The 17,447-nt window shown below is 34.8% G+C and overlaps 2 protein-coding genes across 2 annotated transcripts; one reads left to right on the top strand and one right to left on the bottom strand.

The window, feature by feature from the left end:
• Positions 1–2,752: 2,752 nt before the first annotated feature.
• On the top strand, positions 2,753–10,691 carry LOC127120727 (probable copper-transporting ATPase HMA5). The gene is made up of 6 exons (XM_051051254.1): positions 2,753–3,173; positions 7,423–8,814; positions 8,897–9,151; positions 9,238–9,360; positions 9,568–10,047; positions 10,186–10,691. The coding sequence occupies exons 1-6, from the start codon at positions 2,877–2,879 to the stop codon at positions 10,600–10,602; spliced, it is 2,964 nt and encodes a 987-aa protein (XP_050907211.1). The 5' UTR covers positions 2,753–2,876; the 3' UTR covers positions 10,603–10,691.
• An 885-nt stretch (positions 10,692–11,576) lies between these two features.
• On the bottom strand, positions 11,577–17,226 carry LOC127120726 (probable copper-transporting ATPase HMA5). The gene is made up of 6 exons (XM_051051253.1): positions 16,847–17,226; positions 14,466–15,863; positions 13,763–14,017; positions 13,243–13,365; positions 12,546–13,022; positions 11,577–12,330 (listed from the first exon to the last, which is right to left on the bottom strand). Exons 1-6 carry the CDS (start codon positions 17,144–17,146, stop codon positions 11,881–11,883), a joined length of 3,003 nt encoding a protein of 1,000 aa, XP_050907210.1. The 5' UTR covers positions 17,147–17,226; the 3' UTR covers positions 11,577–11,880.
• Between the last annotated feature and the right edge of the window lie 221 nt (positions 17,227–17,447).

The following is a 17,447-nucleotide window of genomic DNA, read 5'->3' as shown; positions in this document are numbered from 1 at the left end:
AAAGCTTCTTTCGTCAAGAAAGACCAGAAGAAGTCTAGGTCAGAAGCCAAGAAAAGACATGGTAGGTCTTAGAAGTTAGTAACCTCAACTTATGGAAGTCAGAAGGGAAAGGATAAGTATGACAAGAGAAAAGTTCAATGTTATTATTGTAAGAAGTTTGGCCACTTTGATGCAGATTATTGGTTAAATAAGGAGAGGAAATTAAAAGAAGCGAATATAGTCAAAAGTTCTTATGATGAACATGTGTTATTAATGGTTTTTGATTCTGATAGTGCATCTCTAGAAGACTGGTGGTATATGGACATTGGTTGTTTAAACCATCTTACTGGAAATAAGAAATGGCTGGTTGATTTTGTCTTTGGAAAGAAGACTAAGATCAGATGTGTTGATGATAAGTATCTGAATGCTGAAGGAATGGATAATGTTAGAGTGATTCTGAATAATGGAAAATCCGCGTTAATTCAGAATGTCTGATATGTTCCTGGCATGAAGAGCAATCTTATGAGTGTAGGTTAATTAATTGAAAAGGGATTCTCAGTTACCTTGAAGGACAATCTTCTGAAGTTGTATGACTATAATCAGAAGCTGATTATGGAGTTCGTACAGGGAAGGAATAAAACATTCAAGGTGAATGTTAAAACTGCAAAATCTTAATGCCTTAGCACAATAAGTGTTGTGAAGGAAAGTGAGTTGTGGCATAAAAGATTTGGTCATTTGAACTTCATAAGCTTAGGGCATCTGAATTCAAAGAAACTAGTACGTGGAATTCCTGGAATTAAGAAACCAGAAAAGTCATGCAATGTATGCATGAGAGGGAAGCAACCAAGACCATCATTTACATAAGAAGTAGCTCCAAGAGCAAAAAATGCTTTGGGAGTAATGCATTTTGATGTGTGTGGACCATTTCCAGAACCTTCACTATGAGGGAATAAATAATTTGTGTCATTTATGGATGAGTTCACAAGGATGACATGGGTATCCCTTATAAAGTTAAAACACGAGATGTTTACTAAATTTAAGAAATTCAGAATCAAGGTTGAGAAATAGAGTGGTCAGACTCTGAAGATTCTCAGAACTGATGGTGGAGGTTAGTATAACTCTATAGAGTTCAAGAAGTTTTGTGAAGATAATGGAATTGAGCATGAAGTGACTTCTCCACATACTCCTTAACACAATGGTTTTGCTGAAAGGAGGAAATGAACTTTGTTTGATATGGCAAGGAGCATGCTGAAGGAGAAGAAACTTCCTAACACTTTGTAGGGAGAAGCTGTTGCAACTGCAACATATGTGCTCAACAGGTGTCTAACCAAGAAGCTGAAGGAAATTGTTCCTTTTGAGAGGTGGAGGGATAAGCAAAGTGTGAGTTATTTCAGAGTATTTGGTTATGTCTGTTATAAATATATTCCGGATGCTACTAGAAAGAAGATTGATGATAGAAACAAGGTGATGTTACTGGTGGAGTATCATAATACAAGTGCTTATAAGATTTATTGTCCATTCACTAGTAACGTTTAAGTCAGTAAAGATGTTGTTGTGAAAGAGTCAGAAGTATGGGATTGGAGCAAGTCTCAATCCAACTCCAGTGTAAAGTTAACTTCTGAAGATATTGATTCTGATTCTGAAGATGAGTCAGAGTCTGAAAATGATTTTGAGAGTGATTCAGAATTAGAGGAGAGATTGATTCCGAGGAAGAATCTGATTCTGATCCAGATTCTGATGATGATTCAGATTCTGATGATCCAAATTCTAATGGTGATTCAGATTCTGGTGGTAGTCCAGATTCTGGGAATATTCCAGATTCTGAAGGTGGTCATGCTTCTGAAATCGGTACTTCTGGAGTTTTAGTATCTAATACTGTTCTAAAATCAGAAGGTTCTGAACAAGTTCAGAGGCCACAAAGAATTATAAACATTCCGAGAAGGTTTGTAGAGTTTGACATGCTGCAATATACTGAAGTAGATTCTGAAGGGAAAGTTATTTAGTGTGCCATGTTAGTAGACTCTGAACCCGTGAGTACAGAAGAAGCTCTCAAGAAAAAATTCTGATTGAAGGCCATGAAAGAAGAACTTGATGCGATAAAGAGAAACAAGACTTGGAAGCTGACAGAACTTCCAAAGAACAAGAAAGTTATCAGCGTGAGATGTGTTTATAAGGTGAAGCTAAAGTCAGATGGATCAATTGGAAAACAGAAACCAAGGTTAGTTGTGAGAGGTTTTCTACAGAAACCTGTATTAGATTACTTTGAAGTGTTTGCGCCTGTAGTAAGACATGAAATAATTAGTCTGGTGATTGCGATAACTGCTAACAGGAATTGGCCTCTGATGTATTTATACGTGAAATCTGCATTTCTGAATGGTCCATTAGAAGAAAAGGTTTATGTGTCACAACCTCCTGGATTTGAGAAAAAGAATCAGGAAGGGATGGTGTACAGATTACACAAAGTTTTGTATGGACTGAAGCAAACCCCTAGAGCTTAGAATCTGAAAATTGATTCATTTTTTAAGAAGCAGTGATTTCATAAATGTGTGATGGAGTACGATGTCTATGTTCAACATTCTTCTGAAGACAATATTATTATGATGTGTCTGTATGTTGATGACATATTACTAATAGGAAGTTGTGAACATGAGATACCTAAGTTCAAGAGTTTTCAATAAATGTAAATATTTTTTGAAGTCCAAAAGTCTTCCCTATCTTGTAACTGAATTGAAACAAGTTGAGAATAAATAAAGTCATGACACTACTATATGTCCCCACCATATACGCCCCCTCTATTTCCTTTCCTTCCTTTATCATTGGATTCTTCTATAAATATAACAACAAGAGGAACCAAAGAATTTATGCACTACATCATATAAAATTAAAAAGCTTCATTAATGGTTAAAAAGTTTGAAGGCTGGGAATGCATAAATGGCGGGTTGCATTGCTGCGGGAACCTGTCACCTGAGCCACACTATCCGTCGATAACGAGATACCCGAAAGGAACGTCACCGGAAGTGGTGGAAGGATCAGAGGCTGCCATAACTGTTGTTTTCTGTGTTATGGGAATGACCTGTGCTGCCTGTGCTGGATCCGTGGAGAAAGCCATCAAGCGCTTACCTGGAATTCGAGAAGCAGTTGTTGATGTCTTGAATGATAAAGCTCAGGTTCAATATTATCCCTCCATAGTTAATGTAAGTATATTCATACTCATTTCAATCTCAACAATATATATATATATATATATATATATATATATATATATATATATATATATATATATATATATATATATATATATATATATATATATATATATATATATATATATATATATATATATATATATATATATAATTTGTTTATGTTAATATATTAAAAGAATACAAAGAAATGTTATGATTCAACTATAATTTAACAACTTGTATTCATTTCAATTGTATGTTTTTTTATTCATACACTTAAAAACTATATAATTATTAATTAAGGTACCTCTCTATTTCTTTGAGAAAGCGAGGATCTTTACTAATTATCTATTAAATAATTATTGCATTAGTAAAGGAAGATGAAGAGGCGGGTGTTATTAATTTGATAAAAATATACATGATAAATTAGTTTGTAATGGAAGAGTATATAAAAGATAAAACTAGTTGACTTAATTTTTAATATTTAATAAAATTATTTGTTAAGCTAGCACAAGAAATATGTGGTTTTTTTAAGAAATGGAGATGATCTCTATTTTATACTATCAAGACATCAAATTTAAAGTTGCACTAGTTCATTTCAAATTGAGAGAAAAATGGTTCTTGAATTTTAGGAAGGAATTGAAATGCATGCTTAAAAGTAATTCAATCCTTTACTCGTGTCATTATATTTTTATGAAATTACATTTTATGAAACAACATGTAAAATGCTCAAGTGGTCATTTATGCGGACCATCTAGATGTTTTGGAAAAGGAGTAAGTGAGGTTATCTATGATTATTGAGTCATTTAATATTAGAAATACAAGGAGTTGAATTAAGTTGTAAAATTTGAGAGCTTATAAAGGTTCAGAATTTATTTTCTTTTTTCAATTCGAGAGTCGAAGTTAAGTATGGTCGATGTGACTCACTCTTACTTTTTTGGTTGGTAATTTTGTCTGTGAATGGAGTTTCACTCTTATTGTGGATACGGACGATGTTTCTCTCTATTTGGTATAACTCTAAAGGAAAAACTATAGGCATAATTATCTCGAGGTGTGTTGGGAGTAGAAGTTAGTAAAATCTATTACTTTGTTGTTAACACCACTCCAAATGTCATGTCAATTAAAAGGTTGATCTAGGATCATTTGGTGCGGATTTGAGAGAGATTTAGGATCTCGTTGGGTGTATTATCACTTGCCAATGAGAGAAAATGGTCGAGAGAGGGGTCCTACTTAAGTTCATTAGATGAATCTCTTGAGTTTGTTAACTTTCTTGTGTCCATATGGTTGTTAGACCTTCAACTTTTGGTGAAGCAGTTCACTTAGTACCACTATAATAGGGTCGCAATGATTATGTTGAATCATATCTTTGTGTCTGATGGTTGAGGGAGATGTGGGGCTCTAGGAGTTTCTGTGACCTTCCTTGTGATGTTTTAAGTATGTGTTGCATTTGTGGAGGATTAGACTATTTTGGTTCAATAACTTTAGTTGGAAGACCATTGTTTCTCTTGAAGGTGGTATTGTGGTATATTGAATCAATTCTCCTTCGGGTTGGATGTCATGTGTGCTTTGAGAAAATCTAAAGGCCCTTAAAGTTATCTCTTTACATAGTGGTGTTCAATAATTTGGAATTTAGGACTGCTAAGTGTGGGAATGACATTGGGGTGTGAGGCTTTATAGTGGGGAGATTAATCTTTTTTTTTATGAGGGATTTGTTGGACATGAGTAAAGTTTATGATGATATCTTTAAGCTTTTTAGATGTCGGGACTCTCAAAGTTTTCAGTGGTCTCGTTTGAGATGGATTAGGGAGGGAGACAGAAACACCAATTATTTCCATGCTTGTGTGAGGAAGAGGAGTTAAAGGAATTGTATCATGGCCCTTCTCGTGGGGGATGTTTGTATAAATAAGGTTCAAGGAAAGATTAAGAGATATTTTACCTTTCATTAATTCAGTCTTTCATTGGGCCGACTGACTTTGGATGGGATTAAGGGGTGTACATGAGTTGGGTCAACCCACAAAATCCGGTCAAACCCACAAAATCGGGTAATTGGATGGATATGGGTTTTAAAACTAAAAAACCCATTAAAAAATCGGGTTTCGGGTAAAACCGGACCCAAACCCAAAAAACCCATTTACCCACTAATAAAAAAATTATTATTACACTTTTAATGATTTTGATTAATATTATCTTAGTTATTGCAATTTTAGTCTATTAAGATTTACTATTTTAGTTAATCATTACTTTAATTAATTTGGAATATTTCACTCTTTAATATTTTTTTATGCTAATACAGTTTTATGTCACACAATTTAATTTGTTGTTAGTATTTTTTAATAATTTTATTAATTGATGATATGATTTATTATTTTATGATTCTAAAAGATAGTAAAAATATGTTATCTAATTTTTTTAAGAAAATATAAATGTTGAGTAATTTTTATGAAAAAAATATGATGATTCATTATTTTGTTATTTAATATTAATAAAAAGAAAAATTATTTGGCAATCCACTATCCAACCCAACCCAATCCGGAAATTAGTGGGTTTGTCCAAACCGGCCCATTCGTGTAACGGGTGATCATTTTTCTAACCCAAACCGAAGTATCATATATGGATTGGATATTGGATTTGATCAAATCCAACCCAAACCGACCCACGTACACCTCTAATTAACCTCCCTTGTATTCTTCCTAACGATAGTGTGTCTCTCACTTCTAAGTTTTTTTCCAGTCGAGTGGATACGGTTGTGTCTGGTTTAAATGGTAACAAGAGTCCGAGGTCATATAACTTTTACTATACATTCTTTAAGAAGTTTTAGGATCTCCTTAGAAAAACCGTGTATGTTATGTTTGCTCTTTTTATGTGTGTCCCAATTCCACCGTGTTTAGGATCGTGGCATCCTATTTTATCATGTTTAATCCAATGGTGAATTGACCTATTTCTTTCAGGGATTTTAGGTTGAATTCTCTTCTTTGGTCATTGTATAAGTTGGTGGCCATAGTTTTGGCAACTAGGTTAGTCTTAGCTACATATACGATTATACGATTATGTCACCAATCAACCACCCTTCCTCGGAGGTATACACTGGTGGATGGCGTCATGGTTATGAATGGAATATTAATTTGGCCAAAAAATCACAAACTGATTGCTTATTTTTCAATGTGGCTTTCAAGAAGCCCTATGATTTTTTTAGTTAGTAATTTCTTGAGTATATATCAAGGAGGTTAAGTTTTAGTGTGAAATGGAGATTGTGGATTAAGGTTTGCGATATTTTGGAGAGCATTTCGATTTTGGTCAACGATTTCTCAACTTAGGAAATCAACATTCAGAGGGCTTAAGAAAACGAGGGCTCTTTGACCCATTTCTTTTTTCCTTTTGATAGTGGATGGCCAATGTTTCTTGATGGCAACTACGATCTCTTTAGGGATTTTCCTAGGTTTTATATGGGATGTGCGATCTGGTGGTGTCATACCTTCAATATGCTGATGACATTCTTATCTTGGATGAGACATCAACGAACAACCTTTGAACTATTAAGGTTGTCATTTATCGTTTCAATCTAACGTCAGCCATATAGGTAAACTAGTCTAAAAGTTTCCTAATAATATGAATGAGACTATAAGTCTTTTATAGACTTTATTGAAAATTTTCTTAAATTATAGACATATATCCTCCTACTTTAGTATCTCAATCTATCGGTGGAGGGAAACCCTAAAAGGATGATCACATGGGAGCTTTCAATCAGACTAATTTCTAAGCGTGCCTCGTTGAGGAATACATTGATCAGGTTGTGTGTGCGGGTTGTTCTTATTAAATTTGTGTTGAACGGTATTCCAATTTTTTTCCCTTTCCTTCCCAAAGATGTTAACAACTTTTTGAAATAGGCTCATTTGTTTGCAAATGTGATTCTTTTGGGATTGGGATGAGTCTAAATAGATTACATTTAAATGTAAAAAGTTTTAAATATCATTATATGACAACTATTCATATTCATATGTATGACTTTATAGATAATTATTTGAATTTGTTTTATAGGTCTCATCACTAATATAATAAAATATTATGAATATTTTGAAATAATGATTGTAAAAATAGATCTCTGAATTTCTTTATAAAAATAAAGTGTCCTACCTCCTCATGATACAAATGAAATTGTTTGGCCGTTAATGGTTGTCATTGTTTCAATTTCATATACATCACTTTTCAAACATAATACTCTCTTTACGCAATTACTACAACACGTATATTTTGTACACAGGAAGATAAGATACGTGAAGCCATTATAGATGTTGGATTTGAAGCCAAATCCATGGGAGAGAGTTCAAATGACACCTCGTTACAGATATGTCGAGTACACATAGGTGGCATGACTTGCACTTCTTGTTCCTCCAATGTCGAATCATCTCTTCAATCCCTTCCCGGGGTGCAAATAGCACAAGTGGCCTTAGCAACAGAAGAAGCAGAAATCCATTACAACCCAAACATCATAAGCTACAATCAAATAATAGAAGCTATTTCAGACACAGGTTTTAAACCTATATTAATAAGCAAAGGAGAACACATTAGTAAAATCGAACTTCAAATCGATGGCATAAAAAATGAACAATCAATGGATATCATTCAACATTCTCTTAGATCACTCCAAGGTGTTGAAACCATAGACACATATCAAGACATTCATAGAGTTACCTTAACTTATAAACCTTATTTAACTGGACCAAGAACCTTTATTGAAGCCATTGAGTCTACAGGATCAGGGTGTTTTAGAGCCACAATATTTTCAAATGATGGAGGAAGTAAAGCACATAAGCGAGACGAAATTAATCGACACTTCAAGTTATTAATATGGAGTTTGGCTTTTACTATTCCTGTTTTTTTGATATCTATGGTTCTTATGTATATACCTGGGATTAAACATGTTTTAGAAATCAAGATTGTTAATATGCTGAATATTGGATTGCTCTTAAAGTGGGAATTTTCGACTCCGGTACAGTTCATCATAGGAAGAAGATTCTATGTTGGAGCTTATAAGGCTTTGAGAAAAGGTTATGCAAACATGGATGTGCTGATAGCTTTGGGAACAAATGCAGCTTATTTCTATTCTGTCTATGTTGTTGGAAGAACGGTTTTTTCTTCGCATTTTAAAGGAAGTGATTTTTTCGAAACAAGTTCTATGCTTATTTCTTTTATTCTACTTGGTAAGTATTTGGAAGTGTTGGCTAAAGGGAGAACATCACAGGCTATTGCAAAACTTATGGATTTGACACCTGATACAGCAATGTTACTAACTCAAGATGATAAGGGAAATGTGATTGGCGAACGGGAGATTGATAGTCGGTTGATACAGAAGAATGATGTGATCAAAGTTGTTCCGGGCGCGAAAGTAGCATCGGATGGTGTTGTTGTGTGGGGACAAAGTCATGTGAACGAGAGTATGATAACCGGCGAGGCAAAGCCTGTTGCTAAGATGAAAGGTGAAATGGTGATTGGTGGTACTGTGAATGAGAATGGCGTTTTGCATGTTAAGGTAACAAGAGTTGGATCAGAAAGTGCACTTTCTCAGATTGTTAGACTTGTTGAGTCTGCTCAAATGGCTAAAGCTCCTGTTCAGAAATTTGCAGACCAGATTTCTAAATACTTTGTTCCTATTGTAAGTCTAAACTTAAGCGTTTTTTCGATCAAATATATCGTTTGTTGTTTTTTCGTATAGTTAACCGTGATTGTTTTTGCAGGTCGTTGTGATATCTTTTTCAACATGGATTTGTTGGTTTGTAGCGGGAAAGTTGCATACATATCCAAAATCATGGATACCATCCTCAATGAATAGTTTTGAGCTTGCACTTCAGTTTGGAATTTCAGTGATGGTCATAGCATGCCCTTGTGCTCTAGGACTCGCAACTCCTACGGCTGTCATGGTTGGTACCGGAGTTGGTGCTACTCAAGGTGTGTTGATCAAAGGTGGTCAAGCATTAGAAAGTGCACACAAGGTAAGTGTGAGTGCCATTAATTGTTATCTCAAGTTACTATTTCAACAATAGAATAGAAAACTCACTTGCTACTTACAATTTCGCAGGTGAATTGCATTGTGTTTGATAAGACAGGAACTCTCACCGTTGGGAAGCCAGTGGTTGTGACTACAAAACTGTTCAAAAACATGTCAGTTAAAGATTTCTATAAATTTGTGGCTGCGGCAGAGGCAAGACATCTTCTATAACTGTTTTAATATCTAGAATATCATGGACACTGGACCAACACTGATACTAACACGTTGACAGTAATAATGATTTGAGAAAATGAAATAATCGAATTTAGTAACAAGATGTGTCGGACACTTAACATGTCTTGAATTTGAAATTGCGATGCTAGTTACTCAATAATGTTTTTGTTATATCTATATGATTAGGTGAATAGTGAGCATCCAATAGCAAAGGCCATTGTGGATCATGCCAAAAATATCATTGAAGAAGAACAGAATCATTCATTCCCAGAAGCAAAAGACTTTGTGTCTGTTTCAGGACATGGAGTGAAAGCAATTGTTCAAAACAAGGAAATTATAGTTGGGAATAAAAAACTGATGCTAGATCATAACATAGCCATTTCAGTGGAAGCTGAAGAAGTACTAGCCGAAGCTGAAACCATGGCTCAAACTGGGATTGTAGTATCATTGGACGGAGAAGTTGTTGGAGTTGTTGCTGTGTCTGATGCACTGAAACCTAATGCAAAAGAAGTTATATCTATTCTAAAATCCATGAAAATCAGAAGCATAATGGTGACAGGTGATAATTGGGGAACTGCAAATTCTATAGCTAGACAAGTTGGTATTGAAACTGTCATGGCAGAAGCTCAACCCGAGACCAAAGCTACTAAAATAAAAGAATTTCAGGTAAAACAATAATCATGGTCTTGAAAGCGTGTCTGTGTCCGTGTCAGTGTCACAGACGCATATTCTTGTATGACACTAGTAGAAATGGTTTTGTATCCGATGTTGGTATGAGTAATGATTGGACTTACTTGGTTGCAGAATGCTGGATACACGGTCGGAATGGTGGGAGATGGGATAAATGATTCACCGGCACTAGTGGCAGCTGATGTTGGAATAGCAATTGGTGCTGGAACAGACATAGCTATAGAAGCAGCTGACATTGTTCTGATGAAGAGTAACTTGGAAGATACAATAATAGCCATTGACCTTGCAAAGAAAACTCTGTCGCGCATTCGTTTAAATTATGTTTGGGCTCTTGGCTACAATGTTGTAGCAATTCCTATTGCTGCTGGTGTTCTTTACCCGTCTACAAGATTTCGGTTACCACCTTGGATTGCTGGAGCTGCAATGGCTGCATCTTCTATCAGTGTTGTTTGCTCTTCTCTTTTGTTAAAGAAATATAAGAGACCAAGCATGCTTAAGAAGATGGAGATGAATGGTATTAAGATTGAATAACATTGTGTCAATTGTAAATATAATAAGTAAATGGATTCTTAGTCATTCAATCTATTCTACAAGTTTTTATTTATTCTTAAATTTTAAATTTCCACCATCTGATTTCATTTGTAAGGTCTACAATTGATTTCAACCCATTTTGTTACATGAATATGAAATCATTTTCTGTTATGTATGAATTCCAATGATCCTACAAGGCCAACAAAGCTCAAAGTTAAGGTGATTTGGAAAAAACCAAAAAATAATTTCAACCACTCATAGTTTCTCATGATTTGTTTGAAGTATTTTTTTAATATTTTATTATTTTAACTAAAAAAATGAAATAAATAAAAAATTAAAAATAATTTATAATTTTATTTTATAAAATTGAATTATTTAACGATACAATAGAAAATCAATAATCCGACGGATTCGCTTGCCTTTGAAGTTTCCTTTCTCATGTAATAACTAGCATTTTAAAATCATATATCAAAATAATAGAAACACTAATATTTACTTCGAATTCATCTCATCTCATTCATTTAGTTTTGATAATTTAGAATATTAAATATGTAATTAATATTTTGATATTTGAAATATATATGAAAATTTTTGAGAGTATTTTATTTTATTATTTATTATGTAATTTGATGTTGAAAAAAACAATTTATTAAAAAATTTAATTTTATTAAATGAATGGTGGCGGGGCGGAGAAATCCAAGATTTGAGTTTTAATTCTCTATTCTCGTAAGGATTTGGGAAGATTTTAATTTGAATTTGGGGAATGTATATCTGATTGATAGTTAATTAGTATAAATTATTGGTGTTTATATTATCTTTTCCTATACAATCATTTACTTAAAAAATTTAAATTTTATTTCAAGAGTTTTTTTTGATGAACTTTATTTTAAGGTTTGTCTTACTGAGTTTGAAAATAAAAATTTTAAAATTCAATATACACCATAATTTCTTGAGTTTTCCACTATTACTATCGGTAACAAATAAATACGCACTTAATAAATTCTCAAAACACTCTTTATAGTTTATACATGGCTAAAAATCTAATGCGAAGACAAAAGAAACATTTCCATTTCTATATTATTACATAAATCTATATCACACACACCTATCTACTTGCAAAACATCAACTATAATGAGGAACCCTTTCCATTTCTTTCTGTCTTTATTTTTCTTCTATGAAATGGAAGCCTCCCATATATGAGAGATTCACACTCCTATGATGCTGCTAGCCCTCAACACCTAGCTGCATGTAGTAGAATAGCTAATTCAAAACTCTCTTCAATCGTCGTGTATGATCAAAGGATCACTTGATGTCTCGATTGTTATGGCTCCTATGTCAAGGCTGTTGAGCTTCTTGGGTCTCTTGTAATATTTCAACAACAGAGAACAGCAAACAACACTAACAGAAGAAGCAGCCATAGCAGCTCCAGCAATCCAAGGTGGCAATCGAAAGCCTGTAGAAGGGAAAAGAACTCCAGCTGCTATTGGAATGCCAAGCACATTATAGCCCAAAGCCCAAATATAATTAAGGCGTATACGGGAAAATGTTTCTCGGGAAAGGTCAATGGCTGTTATGACATCCTCTAAGTTGCTCTTCATTAGGACAATATCAGCTGCCTCAATAGCAATGTCTGTGCCAGCGCCTATTGCCATTCCAACGTCTGCTGCTACAAGTGCAGGTGAATCGTTGATGCCATCCCCTACCATAGCCACTGTGTACCCAGAAGCCTGTAAAATAAACGGAAAAAAAGTAATATATTAAACTTTCTACATAGCCACTTCATGAGATAAGGAGTAATACTTGATTTTAAGAGATCATAGTTGTTAGGCTGAGATAAGATTAGATAGATTAAGCCATTTTAAACTTTCTGTCAGACTTGTATAAATATCCATTGTGTAAACCTGTTAAGAATCAATATAAGTATCACAATATTTTACTGCACCTGCAAGTTTTTCACTTTATCTGCTTTCTGATCTGGTTTCGCTTCAGCAATAACATCTTCAATCCCAACTTCCCTGGCAATAGAATTAGCAGTTCCCCAGTTGTCCCCAGTCACCATGATACTCTTAATTTTCATAGACTTGAGAATGGAAATAACTTCTTGAGCACCTGATTTCAATGGATCAGATACTGCTAAAACCCCGGCTACTTCTCCATTTATAGATACTACAATTCCTGTTTGAGCCAAATTTTCAGCTTCCGCAAGTAGATCTTCAGCAACAGCGGGAATTGCAATATTGTGGTCAGTAAACAAGCTCTTATTACCCACCATTATTTCCTTGTTACGAACGGTGGCCTTTACTCCATGTCCAGTAATGGAAACAAAATCACGTGCTTCTGGCCAAGAAGGGTTCTCCTCATCTTTAAATTTTTTGGCATACTCAACAACAGCCTTAGCTAGAGGATGCTCACTGTTCACCTAAGATATGCAAATAACAGAAGTAATGATCAATTGAAATCAATTATGACATGCATATGCACCTATAGTCCATGAGTTGTAAAATAACTGAGCAATTAATAAATTGAATTGGAATGATCAGAATAATTAGAAGCAAAAACCTAACTGGAAAGCAACAACTGTTTTCTAAAACTATTACCGAGGCTATGCATTTTAGTAAGAAATGGGGGACTGTGCTTACCTCAGCTGCAGCTACAAGTTCGTAGAACTCACGGAGTACCATTTTAATCAATAGTTTTGTATTTACTATCACAGGCTTCCCAATAGTAAGAGTGCCTGTCTTGTCAAAAACAATGCAGTTTACCTACAGCAAAAAAGTCATAAAGATATTTAAATGCAAATACAAATCCACATAAAAGTAAAACCATGAAATGAATGCTTTTATAGACACTTTTAATATGCTGCAACAAGTATCCCATGAATCATTTCTTCATTTTAACATTATCGCTATCCAATAACACTGTCTCCTTTCATGCAGCATGGCAAACACCAGTTCATCGTATACCAAACGAACATTGTATAAATTATAAACATTACTCTTTTCCTAAGCATATTTGACAGTTGCACTAATTAGCAACAATGGAAAGCGTTGTTCAATTTTAAAGGCAATCAACATTGGCAAATTGGTCACACACAAAAAATGTTGACAAAGAAATTCCATAAATTAAGGAGATAATCTAATTCTAAAGACAAATGTTGACCTTATGTGCACTTTCCAAAGCTTGCCCCCCTTTGATCAAAACACCCTGAGATGCGCCAACTCCAGTGCCAACCATAACAGCAGTAGGTGTGGCTAAACCCAAAGCACAAGGGCAGGCAATAACCATCACAGATATTCCAAACTGCAGAGCAAGCTCAAAGCTGTCCATGGAAGAAGGTATCCAGGATTTCGGGTAAGCATGATATTTTCCAGCTAAAAACCAGGCAAGCCAGGTTGAAAATGAGATCAAAATCACCTACAAAGAGGTAGAAGACATATATCACTTTAAACATCGAGTAATAAATATCTCCTGCAAGATTATTCTGACGCGCCTTTACTTATAATAGAGATAGAAATAGGTCTTCTGTAAACATAACATAAGATATATAGATCAAATAAATAAAATTGAAAGAAAAAAACTTTAATTAATTCATAGCATATCAAATAAAACGGTATAATGTGTTCTCTCTGTTACTTTTTAGCTGTCGTTTTAAGATCACTTACATGTACCAAGATAATCAATAAATTTTATTTTGATGGAATTATTTCACTCAACTTATTTATATCTGTGCAGTAACTGGTCAAAACTATTATTGACAAAACAATAGCTAATGTTATATATAACTATGAAATGAAAGACAAATAGGATCAAAATTCTTCTACCCACAAGAAAACGATAATTAAAAATGAAGGAGAGTAATTACCAAAGGCACAAAGTATGTGGAAATGCGATCAGCAAATTTCTGCACAGGAGCCTTGGCCATTTGAGCAGACTCAACAAGTCGAACAATCTGTGAAAGAGCACTTTCCGAACCAACTTTTGTTGCCTTAACATGCAAAACTCCATTTTCATTCAATGTTCCACCAATAACAGTATCATCTTTCCTCTTAGACACAGGACGCGCCTCACCAGTTATCATACTCTCATTCACATGACTCTGTCCCCAAACAACCAAACCATCCGATGCTACTTTTGCACCAGGAATAATTTTAATCACATCATTCTTCTGAACCAACCTACTATCAATTTCTTCCTCCCCAATAACATTGCCATCACCATCCAAACTTAACAAAATAGCAGTATCAGGTGTCAAATTCATGAGCTTAGCAATTGCATTCGATGTTTTCCCTTTAGCTAAAATCTCAAGATACTTCCCTAAGAGAATAAACGAAATAAGCATTGCACTAGTCTCAAAAAAATCAGTGCCTTCAAAAACCTTAGAAGTAGCAGCTCTCAAAACGGAGTAAACAGAATAGAAATAAGCAGCATTTGTTCCAAGAGCAATAAGAACATCCATATTAGCAGAGCCACGGCGCAATGATTTATAAGAACCAACGTAAAATCTCCACCCGAATACGAACTGCACCGGTGTTGCAAGCACCCAACGAATAACCTCTCCAATAGTTAGCATTTTCACAACTTTGTTATCCAATAAATCTTTTATTCCAGGTATATACATAAACACCATGGAAGTAAGAAAAACTGGAACAGTAAACACCAAACTCCATAAAAAGGATTTATAATAACTTTTTATTTCCTTGTTTCTATGAGCATCTCTTCTTCCTCCTTCGCCCGGAAATATCTTCGCCTTCAAACTTCCATTACTAGTTTCTTGAATCACATTGATGAAGTCTCTTGGTCCTGTTAAATCCGGTTTATAAGAAAGTGATATTTTACTCAATTCGAGACTTGGGCGTAATTCTAAAACCCCCGGGAGTGATCGAAGAGAATCTTCGATAAGCTTAATCATGGAATGATCGGTGAGATCACCTTCCACTTGAAGATCTATTTTGCTTAAATCTTCACTTGAACTGATAAGAATGGCTTCAAATCCAGCATCATCAACTGCTTCCAAGATTTGGCTATGGATAATTATGTTTGGGTTGTAATGAACATTGGCTTCTTCAGTCGCTAAAGCTACTCGAGCTTCAACTACTCCGGCGAGGGCGATCAGTACTGATTCAACTGCAGTAGAGCACGACGTGCATGTCATTCCTTTGATTTGTATACGGCATATTTGAATTGAATTATCATTCTTCACGTCCCCTAGTAACGCTGCTTCAAATCCAGCATCTTCAATTGCCTCACAAATAGCTTCCTCCTATAGAAATAAAAATGAAATGAAAACCATATCAAAGTAATTGGTTAAGTAGAGTGGAAATGAACCAAATGAACTTGAACATAGTTTGAATCTTGATTCAATAATTAACTTGTTTCAGTTCATGAATCAAATGATCCAAACTTAAATTAAGAATAAAGTTTTGTTCCCTGCTGGCTAAAATAGTATCACATTGTTTGTGAATTGAGACTAAGAATAGTTTATATACAACATTAAAACACTTCAATCCAACGAGGCGCATGTTCTAAAGGCTAAAGCTGTGAGGTTCTCACATCCAAAGCGAACAAAACCTCGTAGCCGCAGTGGCGCGGACTTGAGATCGATTGAAACATTGGTACCGTATGTGGGAACTTGAAGTTCGCATCATGCCCCTTATCCTCGACTAGGAGGCAACCGTTCCAGGCTTACCAAAATAGTCTCACATTAAATGGGAATCAAGACTAAGAGTGGTTTATATACATACATTTCAACCCAACGTCTTTTCTTAAAGACAAAGTCATGAGTATTCTCACACCCAAAGCGAACAATATCTCGTAGCTGCAGTGGTGCAGACGTAAGGTTGACTGGAATAACCTATTTAACTAAATGAATTGAATTTGTGTTTGGCATATTGAGCTTAAACTGTAATTTAATCTTTTGTCTTTAAAAAAACTAAACTAAAAGGTCAAAGATCTAAAAATTCTGATATTAACTTTTAAAGTATGTGAATTAAGAAAATCTACTAAACCTAATGACCTGAGTTGTTCAATTGAGTTTGAACTAAAAAAATATTAACAACAAACTCTAGTGGAATTCAAACATGGATCAATTCTTATCGAGTAGAATGGAATTAGGCGATTTCGCCTCGAGTAGACTTATTTTCAGACATAAATGTAACTAATTATTATAACTTGCTTCCATATCGAATAAATTTGCTAAAAAAAAATTAAATCTAATTTAATAACGGAATGAAGAAAGTTAGGTACGTTAACAAACGATGGGTGAAAGATGACGCGAGCACGGTTGTTGAGGACATCAACTACAGCTTCCTGAATTCCATGGAGACGTTTGATGGATTTCTCAACAGATCCGGCGCAAGCGGAGCAAGTCATACCGTGAACGGAGAAAAGTCCGGTGACGTTGGAAGCCTCGGTGACTGCGGCGGTGGTAGTGGTGGTACCGGGTTCGCCTTTGGGATAGGAAGGCATGGAGGGATAGTGAGATCGAGCAGAGAGATTGTGCCATCCTTCGTTTCGAAAACAAGCTAGGGATAATAGTTTCGCCATTGATGCTTTCTTTTGCCGCCTCCACACTGTGAAATTGGTTTAAATTGTGATTGTATTTGTAATGGGTAGCGTATAGAGTAGCGCCAAACAGTTTTAAAAACGGTTACGTCTTTGTCTTGATCCATCCAACGGTGAGATTCGGTTTTGACTTTAATTGAACTTTACGCGGTGGTGGGTCCTTGTTTACGTGAGCTTAACGCGACCTTAATCACTATTAAAACCGATTTAATAAACTTAAGTACTAACCTTAGTTAGTTTTTAATTTTCTTATTATTTATTAAATTGTATTTACCTTAGTCGG

Source organism: Lathyrus oleraceus, chromosome 2 (genome assembly GCF_024323335.1).
Source record: "Lathyrus oleraceus cultivar Zhongwan6 chromosome 2, CAAS_Psat_ZW6_1.0, whole genome shotgun sequence".
NCBI classification, from domain to species: Eukaryota; Viridiplantae; Streptophyta; class Magnoliopsida; order Fabales; family Fabaceae; genus Lathyrus; species Lathyrus oleraceus.
This window is presented reverse-complemented; position numbering and strand designations above follow the sequence as displayed.

Bases quoted from the DNA above. Each gene is read 5' to 3' on its own strand.
- LOC127120727 (XM_051051254.1), top strand. From the start codon at position 2,877: ATGGTTAAAAAGTTTGAAGGCTGGGAATGCATAAATGGCGGGTTGCAT. The intron at 3,174-7,422 runs GTAAGTATATTC...TTTTGTACACAG, and splicing joins ATTATCCCTCCATAGTTAAT to GAAGATAAGATACGTGAAGC. The intron at 9,152-9,237 runs GTAAGTGTGAGT...ACAATTTCGCAG, and splicing joins CATTAGAAAGTGCACACAAG to GTGAATTGCATTGTGTTTGA.
- LOC127120726 (XM_051051253.1), bottom strand. From the start codon at position 17,146: ATGGCGAAACTATTATCCCTAGCTTGTTTTCGAAACGAAGGATGGCAC. The intron at 13,023-13,242 runs GTAAGCACAGTC...TGCATATCTTAG, and splicing joins AACTTGTAGCTGCAGCTGAG to GTGAACAGTGAGCATCCTCT. The intron at 12,331-12,545 runs GTGCAGTAAAAT...TTTATTTTACAG, and splicing joins ATAAAGTGAAAAACTTGCAG to GCTTCTGGGTACACAGTGGC.